This window comes from Scyliorhinus torazame, chromosome 6 (genome assembly GCF_047496885.1).
Source record: "Scyliorhinus torazame isolate Kashiwa2021f chromosome 6, sScyTor2.1, whole genome shotgun sequence".
Taxonomy (NCBI): Eukaryota; Metazoa; Chordata; class Chondrichthyes; order Carcharhiniformes; family Scyliorhinidae; genus Scyliorhinus; species Scyliorhinus torazame.
In genome coordinates, this window is record NC_092712.1 from 313,749,980 (window position 1) to 313,763,930 (window position 13,951).

Genomic DNA, 13,951 nt, shown 5'->3' on the forward strand with positions numbered 1-13,951 from the left:
GTTTACTTAGTTGTAGTGTATTTACATTGACCCCTTGTGTATTTACAGTGATGCATATCACCTCAGTTGCCAGACCAGCTGACCCGTTCCAGCTTTCAAGGAAGGAAAAGCCCACTTATAATGTTCAAATCCCAGTAGAAACAGTCGTGCTGGCACAGGTAATACTGGAATTCCGGTTTAAGGTATGCAAGGCCAGTTTTTACTGGTACCATAGCATTTACAGTGCAGAAGGAGGCCATTCGGCCCATCAAGTCTGCCCTTCATTTCCAAGTTTAATTGGCTTTCCCTCTTGCTTTAATTTTAAATTTCTGAGAAAAATTTTTTTTTGAGCTCTGTGTGACCAGCCTGGCTGTGAATCAATCTGCCTCCGTTAATTTAATGTTGGATATCTCTGTGTGGGATGAAGTGTGATGAAGAGGTGATTGGGGGGGCTGCTGTTGTCAGGGGAAAGCGGAACGGAGGCGCTGGGCTGTGGCCGGGGGGAAGGCGCGGGTGGGCGGACCGCCGGAAGTTGACCGGGTGGGGGGTTTGAATGGTGACGGACAGTGGGCGACATGGCGGCAGCGGGAGTTTGGCGGCTGCTGTCGGGGGTGAAAGCTGCGGGCGGAGGGGCCGGCGGCGCTCACAGGTTTGGTCCCGGAAGATGGAGATTTTCGATTTTAAAGTTGCGGCGGGAAGTTTAATTCGGCGGCGGCGGCGCCGCCAGGAGGAGCTGAGGCCGGTGACTGGCGCTGGGAATCCAGGGGGAGATGCGGGCCTTCCAGGAGCCCCCAGTCCCCCGGTCCCCCAGCCCCCGTCCCGCCGCCCCCCGAGCCCCAATCCCCCCGCCCCCCGAGCCCCAATCCCCCCGCCCCCCGAGCCCCAATCCCCCCGCCCCCCGAGCCCCAATCCCCCCGCCCCCCGAGCCCCAATCCCCCCGAGCCCCAATCCCCCCGAGCCCCAATCCCCCCGAGCCCCAATCCCCCCGCCCCCCCGAGCCCCAATCCCCCCGCCCCCCGAGCCCCAATCCCCCCGCCCCCCGAGCCCCAATCCCCCCGCCCCCCGAGCCCCAATCCCCCCGCCCCCCGAGCCCCAATCCCCCCGCCCCCCGAGCCCCAGTCCCCCCAAGCCCCAGTCCCCCCGAGCCCCAGTCCCCCCGCCCCCCCGAGCCCCAGTCCCCCCGCCCCCCCGAGCCCCAGTCCCCCCGCCCCCCCGAGCCCCAGTCCCCCCGCCCCCCCGAGCCCCAGTCCCCCCCGAGCCCCAGTCCCCCCGCCCCCCCGAGCCCCAGTCCCCCCGAGCCCCAGTCCCCCCGCCCCCCCGAGCCCCAGTCCCCCCGCCCCCCCGAGCCCCAGTCCCCCCGAGCCCCAGTCCCCCCGCCCCCCCGAGCCCCAATCCCCCCGCCCCCCCGAGCCCCAGTCCCCCCGCCCCCCCGAGCCCCAGTCCCCCCCGCCCCCCCCGAGCCCCAGTCCCCCCGCCCCCCCGAGCCCCAGTCCCCCCGCCCCCCCGAGCCCCAGTCCCCCCGCCCCCCCGAGCCCCAGTCCCCCCGCCCCCCCGAGCCCCAGTCCCCCCGCCCCCCCGAGCCCCAGTCCCCCGCCCCCCCCGAGCCCCAGTCCCCCCGCCCCCCCGAGCCCCAGTCCCCCCGCCCCCCCGAGCCCCAGTCCCCCCCGCCCCCCCGAGCCCCAGTCCCCCCGCCCCCCCGAGCCCCAGTCCCCCCGCCCCCCCGAGCCCCAGTCCCCCCGCCCCCCCGAGCCCCAGTCCCCCCGCCCCCCCGAGCCCCAGTCCCCCCGCCCCCCCGAGCCCCAGTCCCCCCGCCCCCCCGAGCCCCAGTCCCCCCGCCCCCCCGAGCCCCAGTCCCCCCGCCCCCCCGAGCCCCCCCGCCCCCCCGAGCCCCAGTCCCCCCGCCCCCCCGAGCCCCAGTCCCCCCGCCCCCCCGAGCCCCAGTCCCCCCGCCCCCCCGAGCCCCAGTCCCCCCGCCCCCCCGAGCCCCAGTCCCCCCGCCCCCCCGAGCCCCAGTCCCCCCGCCCCCCCGAGCCCCAGTCCCCCCCGCCCCCCCGAGCCCCAGTCCCCCCGCCCCCCCGAGCCCCAGTCCCCCCGCCCCCCCGAGCCCCAGTCCCCCCGCCCCCCCGAGCCCCAGTCCCCCCGCCCCCCCGAGCCCCAGTCCCCCCGCCCCCCCGAGCCCCAGTCCCCCCGCCCCCCCGAGCCCCAGTCCCCCCGCCCCCCCGAGGCCCCAGTCCCCCCGAGCCCCAGTCCCCCCCGCCCCCCCGAGCCCCAGTCCCCCGCCCCCCCGAGCCCCAGTCCCCCCGCCCCCCCGAGCCCCAGTCCCCCCGCCCCCCCGAGCCCCAGTCCCCCCGCCCCCCCGAGCCCCAGTCCCCCCGCCCCCCCGAGCCCCAGTCCCCCCGCCCCCCCGAGCCCCAGTCCCCCCGCCCCCCCGAGCCCCAGTCCCCCCGCCCCCCCGAGCCCCAGTCCCCCCGCCCCCCCGAGCCCCAGTCCCCCCGCCCCCCCGAGCCCCAGTCCCCCCGCCCCCCCGAGCCCCAGTCCCCCCCGCCCCCCCGAGCCCCAGTCCCCCCGCCCCCCCGAGCCCCAGTCCCCCCGCCCCCCCGAGCCCCAGTCCCCCCGCCCCCCCGAGCCCCAGTCCCCCCGCCCCCCCGAGCCCCAGTCCCCCCGCCCCCCCGAGCCCCAGTCCCCCCGCCCCCCCGAGCCCCAGTCCCCCGCCCCCCCGAGCCCCAGTCCCCCCGCCCCCCCGAGCCCCAGTCCCCCCGCCCCCCCGAGCCCCAGTCCCCCCGCCCCCCCGAGCCCCAGTCCCCCCGCCCCCCCGAGCCCCAGTCCCCCCGCCCCCCCGAGCCCCAGTCCCCCCGCCCCCCCGAGCCCCAGTCCCCCCGCCCCCCCGAGCCCCAGTCCCCCCGCCCCCCCGAGCCCCAGTCCCCCCGCCCCCCCGAGCCCCAGTCCCCCCGCCCCCCCGAGCCCCAGTCCCCCCCGCCCCCCCGAGCCCCAGTCCCCCCGCCCCCCCGAGCCCCAGTCCCCCCGCCCCCCCGAGCCCCAGTCCCCCCGCCCCCCCGAGCCCCAGTCCCCCCGCCCCCCCGAGCCCCAGTCCCCCCGCCCCCCCGAGCCCCAGTCCCCCCGCCCCCCCGAGCCCCAGTCCCCCCGCCCCCCCGAGCCCCCGCCCCCCCGAGCCCCAGTCCCCCCGCCCCCCCGAGCCCCAGTCCCCCCGCCCCCCCGAGCCCCAGTCCCCCCGCCCCCCCGAGCCCCAGTCCCCCCGCCCCCCCGAGCCCCAGTCCCCCCGCCCCCCCCGAGCCCCAGTCCCCCCGCCCCCCCCCGAGCCCCAGTCCCCCCGCCCCCCCCGAGCCCCAGTCCCCCCGCCCCCCCCGAGCCCCAGTCCCCCCCGCCCCCCCCGAGCCCCAGTCCCCCCGTCCCCCCCGAGCCCCAGTCCCCCCGCCCCCCCCGAGCCCCAGTCCCCCCGCCCCCCCCGAGCCCCAGTCCCCCCGCCCCCCCCGAGCCCCAGTCCCCCCGCCCCCCCCGAGCCCCAGTCCCCCCGCCCCCCCCGAGCCCCAGTCCCCCCGCCCCCCCCGAGCCCCAGTCCCCCCGCCCCCCCCGAGCCCCAGTCCCCCCGCCCCCCCCCGAGCCCCAGTCCCCCCGCCCCCCCCGAGCCCCAGTCCCCCGCCCCCCCCGAGCCCCAGTCCCCCCGCCCCCCCCGAGCCCCAGTCCCCCCCGCCCCCCCCGAGCCCAGTCCCCCCGCCCCCCCCGAGCCCCAGTCCCCCCGCCCCCCCCGAGCCCCAGTCCCCCCGCCCCCCCCGAGCCCCAGTCCCCCCGAGCCCCAGTCCCCCCGCCCCCCCCGAGCCCCAGTCCCCCCGCCCCCCCCGAGCCCCAGTCCCCCCGCCCCCCCGAGCCCCAGTCCCCCCCGCCCCCCCGAGCCCCAGTCCCCCCGCCCCCCCGAGCCCCAGTCCCCCGCCCCCCCGAGCCCCAGTCCCCCCGCCCCCCCGAGCCCCAGTCCCCCCGCCCCCCCGAGCCCCAGTCCCCCCGCCCCCCCGAGCCCCAGTCCCCCCGCCCCCCCGAGCCCCAGTCCCCCCGCCCCCCCGAGCCCCAGTCCCCCCGCCCCCCCGAGCCCCAGTCCCCCCGCCCCCCCGAGCCCCAGTCCCCCCGCCCCCCGAGCCCCAGTCCCCCCGCCCCCCGAGCCCCAGTCCCCCCGCCCCCCCGAGCCCCAGTCCCCCCGCCCCCCCGAGCCCCAGTCCCCCCGCCCCCCCGAGCCCCAGTCCCCCCGCCCCCCCGAGCCCCAGTCCCCCCGCCCCCCCGAGCCCCAGTCCCCCCGCCCCCCCGAGCCCCAGTCCCCCCCGCCCCCCGAGCCCCAGTCCCCCCGGCCCCCCGAGCCCCAGTCCCCCAGCCCCAGTCCCCCCGCCCCCCAGCCCCAGTCCCCCGGCCCCCCGGCCCCCGAGCCCCAGTCCCCCAGCCCCAGTCCCCCCAGCCCCAGTCCCCCGGCCCCCCGAGCCCCAGTCCCCCAGCCCCAGTCCCCCCGCCCCCCCCAGCCCCAGTCCCCCGCCCCCCCCAGCCCCAGTCCCCCCGGCCCCCCGAGCCCCAGTCCCCCAGCCCCAGTCCCCCCGCCCCCCAGCCCCAGTCCCCCGGCCCCCCGAGCCCCAGTCCCCCAGCCCCAGTCCCCCCGCCCCCCAGCCCCAGTCCCCCCGCCCCCCCCAGCCCCAGTCCCCCCGCCCCCCCCAGCCCCAGTCCCCCCGCCCCCCCCAGCCCCAGTCCCCCCGCCCCCCCCAGCCCCAGTCCCCCCGCCCCCCCCAGCCCCAGTCCCCCCGCCCCCCCCCAGCCCCAGTCCCCCCGCCCCCCCCAGCCCCAGTCCCCCCGCCCCCCCAGCCCCAGTCCCCCCGCCCCCCCCAGCCCCAGTCCCCCCGCCCCCCCCAGCCCCAGTCCCCCCGCCCCCCCCAGCCCCAGTCCCCCCGCCCCCCCCAGCCCCAGTCCCCCCGCCCCCCGAGCCCCAGTCCCCCCGCCCCCCGAGCCCCAGTCCCCCCGAGCCCCAGTCCCCCCGCCCCCCGAGCCCCAGTCCCCCCGAGCCCCAGTCCCCCCGCCCCCCGAGCCCCAGTCCCCCCGAGCCCCAGTCCCCCCGCCCCCCCGAGCCCCAGTCCCCCCGAGCCCCAGTCCCCCCGAGCCCCAGTCCCCCCGCGTCCCAGTCCCCCCGAGCCCCAGTCCCCCCGAGCCCCAGTCCCCCCGAGCCCCAGTCCCCCCGAGCCCCAGTCCCCCCGAGCCCCAGTCCCCCCGAGCCCCAGTCCCCCCGAGCCCCAGTCCCCCCGAGCCCCAGTCCCCCCGAGCCCCAGTCCCCCCGAGCCCCAGTCCCCCCGAGCCCCAGTCCCCCCGAGCCCCAGTCCCCCCGAGCCCCAGTCCCCCCGAGCCCCAGTCCCCCCGAGCCCCAGTCCCCCCGAGCCCCAGTCCCCCCGAGCCCCAGTCCCCCCGAGCCCCAGTCCCCCCGAGCCCCAGTCCCCCCGAGCCCCAGTCCCCCCGAGCCCCAGTCCCCCCGAGCCCCAGTCCCCCCGAGCCCCAGTCCCCCCGCCCCCCCGAGCCCCAGTCCCCCCGAGCCCCAGTCCCCCCGCCCCCCGAGCCCCAGTCCCCCCGCCCCCCGAGCCCCAGTCCCCCCGCCCCCCGAGCCCCAGTCCCCCCGCCCCCCGAGCCCCAGTCCCCCCGCCATCCGAGCCCCAGGCCCCCCGCCCCCCGAGCCCCAGGCCCCCCGCCCCCCGAGCCCCAGGCCCCCCGCCCCCAGGCCCCCCGCCCCCCGAGCCCCAGGCCCCCCGCCCCCCGAGCCCCAGGCCCCCCGCCCCCCGAGCCCCAGTCCCCCCGCCCCCCGAGCCCCAGTCCCCCCGCCCCCCGAGCCCCAGTCCCCCCGCCCCCCGAGCCCCAGTCCCCCCGCCCCCCGAGCCCCAGTCCCCCCGCCCCCCGAGCCCCAGTCCCCCCGCCCCCCGAGCCCCAGTCCCCCCGCCCCCCGAGCCCCAGTCCCCCCGCCCCCCGAGCCCCAGTCCCCCCGCCCCCCGAGCCCCAGTCCCCCCGCCCCCCGAGCCCCAGTCCCCCCGCCCCCCGAGCCCCAGTCCCCCCGCCCCCCGAGCCCCAGTCCCCCCGCCCCCCGAGCCCCAGTCCCCCCGCCCCCCGAGCCCCAGTCCCCCCGCCCCCCGAGCCCCAGTCCCCCCGCCCCCCGAGCCCCAGTCCCCCCGCCCCCCGAGCCCCAGTCCCCCCGCCCCCCGAGCCCCAGTCCCCCCGCCCCCCGGGCCCCAGTCCCCCCGCCCCCCGGGCCCCAGTCCCCCCGCCCCCCGGGCCCCAGTCCCCCCGCCCCCCGGGCCCCAGTCCCCCCGCCCCCCGAGCCCCAGTCCCCCCCGCCCCCCGAGCCCCAGTCCCCCCGCCCCCCGAGCCCCAGTCCCCCCGCCCCCCGAGCCCCAGTCCCCCCGCCCCCCGAGCCCCAGTCCCCCCGCCCCCCGAGCCCCAGTCCCCCCGAGCCCCAGTCCCCCCGAGCCCCAGTCCCCCCGAGCCCCAGTCCCCCCGAGCCCCAGTCCCCCCGCCCCCCGAGCCCCAGTCCCCCCGCCCCCCAGCCCCAGTCCCCCCGCCCCCCAGCCCCAGTCCCCCCGCCCCCCCCAGCCCCAGTCCCCCCGCCCCCCCAGCCCCAGTCCCCCCAGCCCCAGAGCCCCAGTCCCCCCCGCCCCCCAGCCCCAGTCCCCCCGCCCCCCAGCCCCAGTCCCCCTGCCCCCCCCAGCCCCAGTCCCCCCGCCCCCCCAGCCCCAGTCCCCCCAGCCCCAGTCCCCCCGCCCCCCAGCCCCAGTCCCCCCGCCCCCCAGCCCCAGTCCCCCCGCCCCCCAGCCCCAGTCCCCCCGCCCCCCAGCCCCAGTCCCCCCGCCCCCCAGCCCCAGTCCCCCCGCCCCCAGCCCCAGTCCCCCCGCCCCCCAGCCCCAGTCCCCCCCAGCCCCAGTCCCCCCCAGCCCCAGTCCCCCCAGCCCCAGTCCCCCCGCCCCCCAGCCCCAGTCCCCCCGCCCCCCAGCCCCAGTCCCCCCGCCCCCCCAGTCCCCCCGCCGTCCCAGTCCCCTGCCCGTCCCCCCCCCCCCCCGTCCCCTGCCCCCCCATCCCCGTCCCCTGCCCCCCCCAGTCCCGGGCCCCTCCCCCCAGCCCCCCCGGGCCCCTGCCCCCGAGACCCCTGCCCCCAGTCCCCTGCCCCCGAGGCCCCAGTCCAGCATCCCATGCCCCCGGTCCCCTGCCCTCAGTCTAGTCCCCCCCCCCCAGTCCAGCCCCCAGCCAAGCAACACCGACTATCTCCTTAAACCCCTATCTCCCACCTCCCCAATAAACCCCCCCCTCCTTTTGGACTGAGATTGAGACCAGCTGCCTCTGCCACATCCCCCCCCCCCCAATTCCCTTTAACCCGCTTTTTAAATCAGAAATATATCTGGCTCCTTCTTGAAATCATTTAATGCCTCTGATTCTTTCTCTCGTTACCTTCCTTACCCACCCCCATCATGTCCGCCAGACCCATTCCTGCTCTCTCAACCCGACTCTCGGTAACCGCTGTGGCCCAGCACTCCTGCCTCACGGTGCCGGGGACCCGGGTTCGATTCCGACTGCAGGTGACTGTGCGTGTGGAGTGTCTGTTCTCCCCGTGTCTGCGTGGGTTTCCTCCGGGTGCTCCGGTTTCCTCCTACAGTCCAAGGATGTGCTGGTTCGGTGGATTGGCCATGCTAAATTGCCCCTTAGTGTCCAAAGATGTCTTGGTTACGTAAGGGCTCCTGGAACGCCCGCATCTCCCCTTGGGGAGACACTATGGGGGACTGGGCTTAGGTAGGGTGCTCTTTCAGAGAGTCAGTGTAGACTCAATGGGCCGAATGGCCTCCTGCACTAGGGATTTTATGGAATCCAACTGGCTACCTGACATAGTAAATTCTTCCCTTTTCTTAAATACTTTCCCTGTTGGCTTTCAAAACAGCTGTCATCCCCTTCCTTCTCAAACATGTTATCCTTGACCCTTCTGCCCTTGCCAACTACTTGTTGTACTTCAAATTTCAAGTTTGTTTGCCTCGTAGAGTTGTGCTCCTCTTTTTCAATACTCTGTGTTTGAACCTCTCAAATAATGTTTCAACCTTAGTACAGCACTGAAGTAGCTGATGCCTTTCAAGTTTCTAATTGGCAATGGTGCGCAATCCCATCTCATTCTTCCAGACCTCTATGCAGCCTTGAGCACAGTTGACCAATCCATCCATCCTCCCCTGACACCTTTCTCTTGTGAGCGAGTCTACCCTTGTTTTGTTTCACTCTTAACTATACAACCAAAGCCAGAAAATCTGTGATGGATTCTTTTCCTGCATCCGCATTATTTGAACCACTTTTGTTCTTTATCTATATGTTACATCTTTTGAAGATGTGTCATCCCACCCCAAACAGGCGCTGGCGACTAGGGGCTTTTCACAGTAACTTCATTTGAAGCCTACTTGTGACAATAAGTGATTTTCATTTCATTTCATTGGGCAGCACGGTAGCACAAGTGATTAGCACTCTGACTTCACAGCTCCAGGGTCCCAGGTTCGATTCCCCGCTGGCTCACTGCCTGTGCGGAGTCTGCATGTTCTCCCCGTGTGTGCGTGGGTTTCCTCTGGGTGCTCCGGTTTCCTCCCACAATCCAAAGACGTGCAGGTTAGGTGGATTGGCCATGATAAATTGCCCTTAGTGACCAAAAAAAAAGGTTAGGAGGGGTTATTGGGTTACGTGGATAGGGTGGAAGTGAGGGCTAAGTGGGCCGGTGCAGACTCGATGGGCTGAATGGCCTCCTTCTGCACTGTATGTTCTATGTCTATATGATTCTCTTCACAGCCTCCGTATTGTCAGTGTGCTTGTCTGATGTTCAATCCTGGATGTGCTGTATTTTCTGTTCTCAGTGTGAATGAAGTACTGCCACAAACTCCATTCCCCACCACTGAGTCCATCCCTGTTTTGGTCACTATTTCAGGCTAAAACACGTGATTCACATCCTCGGTGTTCTATTTGATCTTGAGATGAACTTGTGACCCTATATCTTCTCCATTACAATGAGCACTTCCACCTCTGATGCTTTTTGTCCTCATCCCAATCTCAGCCCTTGTTCTATGAAAGTCATTTTATCCATCTCTAGATTTAATTATTCCACTGCTCTCAAAACTGTTGACAATATCTGAACTCTCACCAAGTTCTGTTCACCCATCCATACCTTGCGTTCACTGTCTTACATTGCTCCTGGTCCAAAAATGCTGTACAATTTAAAACTCTCAGCTTTGCATTCAAATCGTTACATGCTCCTACCCCACCTGATCCCTGTTTCCTCCACCAGATCCAGAACCCTTAAAGAACACTTTCTCCGGTTCTGACCTGTCAGATAACCATGAATTGAGGCTTTTTCAATAAGGCATGAATAGATCTATGTATACGTTAACATCATACAAACTAACATTTGCTGTGGTAGTTGTGGGTCATGCTGCTATGAGGCAACCCTTACCGATTGCGACCAAGTAATGGTCTTCATTCTGGCAGCCATGTACTGTGTACAGTTTTGGTCGCCTCATTTTAGGAAGGATGAGGAAGCTTTGGAAAAGGTGCAAAGAAGATTGACCAGGATGTTGCCTGGAATGGAGAGTAGGTCTTACGAGGAAAGGTTGAGGGTGCTAGGCCTTTTCTCATTAGAACGGAGAAGGATGAGGGGCGACTTGATAGAGGTTTATAAGATGATCAGGGGAATAGAGTAGACAGTCAGAGACTTTTTCCCCGGGTGGAACAAACCATTACAAGGGGACATAAATTTAAGGTGAAAGGTGGAAGATATAGGAGGGATATCAGAGGTAGGTTCTTTACCCAGAGAGTAGTGGGGGCATGGAATGCACTGCCTGTGGAAGTAGTTGAGTCGGAAACATTAGGGACCTTCAAGCAGCTATTGGATAGGTACATGGATTACGGTAAAATGATATAGTGTAGATTTATTTGTTCTCAAGGGCAGCACGGTAGCATTGTGGATAGCACAATTGCTTCACAGCTCCAGGGTCCCAGGTTCGATTCCGGCTTGGGTCACTGTCTGTGCGGAGTCTGCACGTCCTCCCCGTGTCTGCGTGGGTTTCCTCCCACAGTCCAAAGATGTGCGGGTTAGGTGAATTGGCCAATGATAAATTGCCCTTAATGTCCAAATTGCCCTTGGTGTTGGGTGGAGGTGTTGAGTTTGGGTAGGGTGCTCTTTCCAAGAGCCGGTGCAGACTCAAAGGGCTGAATGGCCTCCTTCTGCACTGTAAATTCAATGATAATCTATGATAAATCTAGGACAAAGGTTCGGCACAACATCGTGGGCCGAAGGGCCTGTTCTGTGCTGTATTTTCTATGTTCATGCCAGCCAAGATGTTTCTGCTGCAGAGGATTCCCAGTTTAGATGCAGAACTTTCTCTCATCATTTACTATAAGTCACGGTAAGTTGATCTGGTGTATAAGACAGCCCCAAGTTCCTGGCCCCAATAATCATGTTTTTGCGTATACTCAGCAAATATGTTGATCGACCACCTTTCCAATCATGGCATGCTATACTCACATTCGTAGTCAGCCTCAATTTTTCTCCTAACAAATTCAGTTTAAAACTTCACAAATTGCCTTAAACTGGGCAAAAAGGATCAAGCAGGAGACATGGGCTTTGTTGCGAAAATATGCAGGAGTGGACATACCCACTCTTTACATTGGATGTCAATGACATTTCAAAATGATGACCACCTTCCCCACGGTTCACTTGTACGCTCAGCATGTAAGTCCCCTTTTTCTTTTTGGAGGGATTTTTTGAGGCTTCTGATATCCATTTTTATGCCAACATCTATGGTATATATTTTCTTATCACTGTTCCAATATCTCGCTCCACCACCAATGTCTTAGATTTAGTACAGGGAGAAAGAGTTAGTACAGGGAGAAAGAGTATCATATTTAAGGAAATATTTTTTGTTGAATTACCACTTTAATATCTTTGCAATTTGTGTCACTATAACAGCCAGAGACACAGCAATGCAAAAACAGGGAAGTACTATGAAATCTTTATAAAACACTGGTTAGGCCTCACAGCAACACATTTTCGGAAGGAGATGTCGAGGCCTTCTAGAGGTTGTGCTGGGGGTTTATCAGGATGATCCTAGGGCTGTTGGATTTCAGTTATGTGGAGATGCTGAGATTCCCTTAGAGCAATGAAGGTTAAGAGGTGATTTGATAGACTTGTTCAAAATCATAATGGGTTTTGATAAGAGTTAATAAGGAGAACAGTCGATCACCAGAGGGTGCAGATTTCTGGTAAGTGACAAATGAGCCAGAGTCAAGTTGAGAATTCCTGTTATGCAGCAAATTGTTGTGATCTAGAACGCACTGCCTAAAGGGCTGTGGAAGCCGATTCAATAGTATGTTTCAGAAGGGGATTAGATAAAGACTTGAGGAGGGAAGGTTGGATGGCTATGGAAAAAGAGCAGGAGAGTGGACACTAATTGAAATCTGCTGACTCAGGAACAAGTCAAATGGCCCTCAGTGCGGAATCTTTTAATGATTCTCAATATCAGTTATCCAGTTATGTAGCTCATTCTTCCTTTGGTCAACTTTTGCTCAGTAGTGTGGCTCTCCTAATCATAAGTCTGGTTATTCTTTGAAACCTGTCACCTACGCCTGCTATCTCAACCTGTAATACGCCATTTAAGTACAAAGACTTGATTGTCCAGCACTGTAACATCTAATCACAGATTCCACTTCCTTATTCATTCACCCACTCAAAACCCATCTTGTTTAAACAATTTCCTTACACATATCCTTACAAACAGCTACAAACAACAATTACTCACTGATTAGTTAGATTAAGGCACCTTTGCTGAAGGATCACTTTCTCGCATTTGACAAAAGCTAAAATTTATATTTGTATAAAACAAAGCTTAGCAATGCTAAACTAGCATAAAAGCAAATGCAGCAGATGCTGGAACCCTCCCCCCAGAACATGCTGTAAATGCTCAGCCAGTTTGGCAGCATCTGCAGCGAGAGAAGTAGAGTTAGTGTTTCTGGTCAAATGTGTCTCTCTTTCATTAGTAATGCTAAATTCACAGTTTTCCCAGATCAATCAAATGAACCTCAGGAAATCTGTTGCTGGCCCAATTAACTGCTTCCATACTGGTCTGTTACACTATCCAGATCTATTATCCATTGCCTATTGCATATCCTCCTCCTCCCTACCATTGACAGCTGTGCCCTCTGTTGTTTAGGCCCTAAGCTAATTCTCTCTATTTCCGGCCCTCGTTAAAATCAACCACCCTGTACCTAAGCTTTTGGTCATTGCTCCTAATGCCGCCTCCTGTGGCTCAGCCTCACTTTTTGACTGATGATGTGATTCCGAGAGGCATCGGAGGATGTTGTCCTCTGCTAAAGGCCAAGTGTAAATGAGAGTTGTTGCAAATTCAGTGACATTTTTCCACTTAGCCCGAGGTGTGCACCCAGGTTCTCGGCCTGTCTACCTCTTCCATGGATTCCAAATCTCCAGACTTTGCTTCAGTTGTGTGGCATTCGGCAGCTGTAGAAACTCCGGCCTGTCTGCTTGTTACTGACTTGCCTGTTATTCCTCTGCAATCAGATTTATATGTAGTTTCCATTATGAATGTGGACACGAGTATTTATAATTGAAATTGGAAGAGTTGAACATCACACCAGGGAGCATAATAAGAGTGCAAAATTATACTTGTGCTTCAGTATAACTAAAGCACTTGAAATACAAATTTATCTATTGGTGAAATCAGCTGAATCCATCAATTGCAGCCTCCCAACTCGCTGCCACATCTCCACTTATCAGGAAAAGCTATTTGGCATTAGTAATACTTGAAAGAATATTCCTTAGGATGCAGCCAATGCAAACGTACCTTAAATTATGTAGTTAAAAATACATGATTGTCCCGTGTTGTTTCTTCTAGATGCCCATTCTTCATGTTCATCAGGACAAACACAGAGAGCACCTGGTGGCATGAGCATCTCTCCGAGGAAAACGTTACTCATTTAAGAAAATTGGTTCCTGAAGAATATAAATCATTGACCGCCAGCAAATCTTGCCCATTAAAAGATGAGCCATGGCCCAGGTTACCTTGGGAGCCAGGTTAGTTAAAACTGTGTCCAGTTTTATAGAATATTAGTGGAGATATCTGCAGACTGCATTTACAAAGGTATCTTTGAAACCTGAACATGAGCTTCTTGTTGTCGTCATCCATTTTATCCTTTTATTTAAAAAACATTATTTTACATAAATAGTACAATGGGCATTAAATATAGTATTGTTAGTGGTTATTGCACCCAATGGTCTCTCACTTCACTGCCACAATGTTGTGGCATTATTATTGCAAGGTGAGTGCTATTACAAAACTCAAACGCACACGGTATTATTGAAGTTGTACAAAATTCAGTTAACACGTAGACTATATAAGGTGACAAGAATATGTACGCAAACAAAGCTGATGAGAGGACTGCAGACATGCAGAGTAGCTGATGGCCTATTTGGTAAAAATTGGGATTGTACAATATCTAAGCAAACGCACAAAATCTGTCCTCTTATCTCTAATGGAGATTATATCAAAGTGGAGGTGAGAGCCATAGAGCTCCTACGGTGCAGAAGGAGACAATTCAGACCATCGGGTCAGCCCGACCCTCTGAAAGAGCACCTTACCTAGGTCCGCTCCCCGCCCTATCCCCATCTACCCTGCACATCCATGGACACCAAGGGGCAATTTAGCATGGCCAATCCACCGAACCTGCACACTTTTGGCTGTGGGAGGAAACTGGAGCACTCTGAGCAAACCCATGCAAATGTGGGGAGAAAGTGCAAACTCCACACAGTCACCCAAGGCCAGCACTGAACCCGGTTCTCTGACGCTGTGAGGCAGCGGTGCTAACCACTGTGCCACCGTGCCGCTTCGCTCAGAATATCATGAATCTTTGGAATTCTCTACCCCAGAGA

At 64.2% G+C, this 13,951-nt stretch overlaps 1 protein-coding gene across 2 annotated transcripts in view; it reads left to right on the top strand.

The window, feature by feature from the left end:
* Positions 1-504: 504 nt before the first annotated feature.
* Positions 505-13,951, top strand: part of mrpl3 (mitochondrial ribosomal protein L3) — a 76,433-nt gene continuing 62,986 nt past the window's right edge. For both annotated transcript variants that reach the window (XM_072510099.1, XM_072510100.1), the window contains exons 1-2: positions 505-628; positions 12,918-13,096. In XM_072510099.1, the coding sequence (XP_072366200.1) occupies positions 555-628; positions 12,918-13,096 (253 nt within the window). In that variant the 5' untranslated portion in view covers positions 505-554. The remainder of the gene's footprint in view (positions 629-12,917; positions 13,097-13,951) is intronic.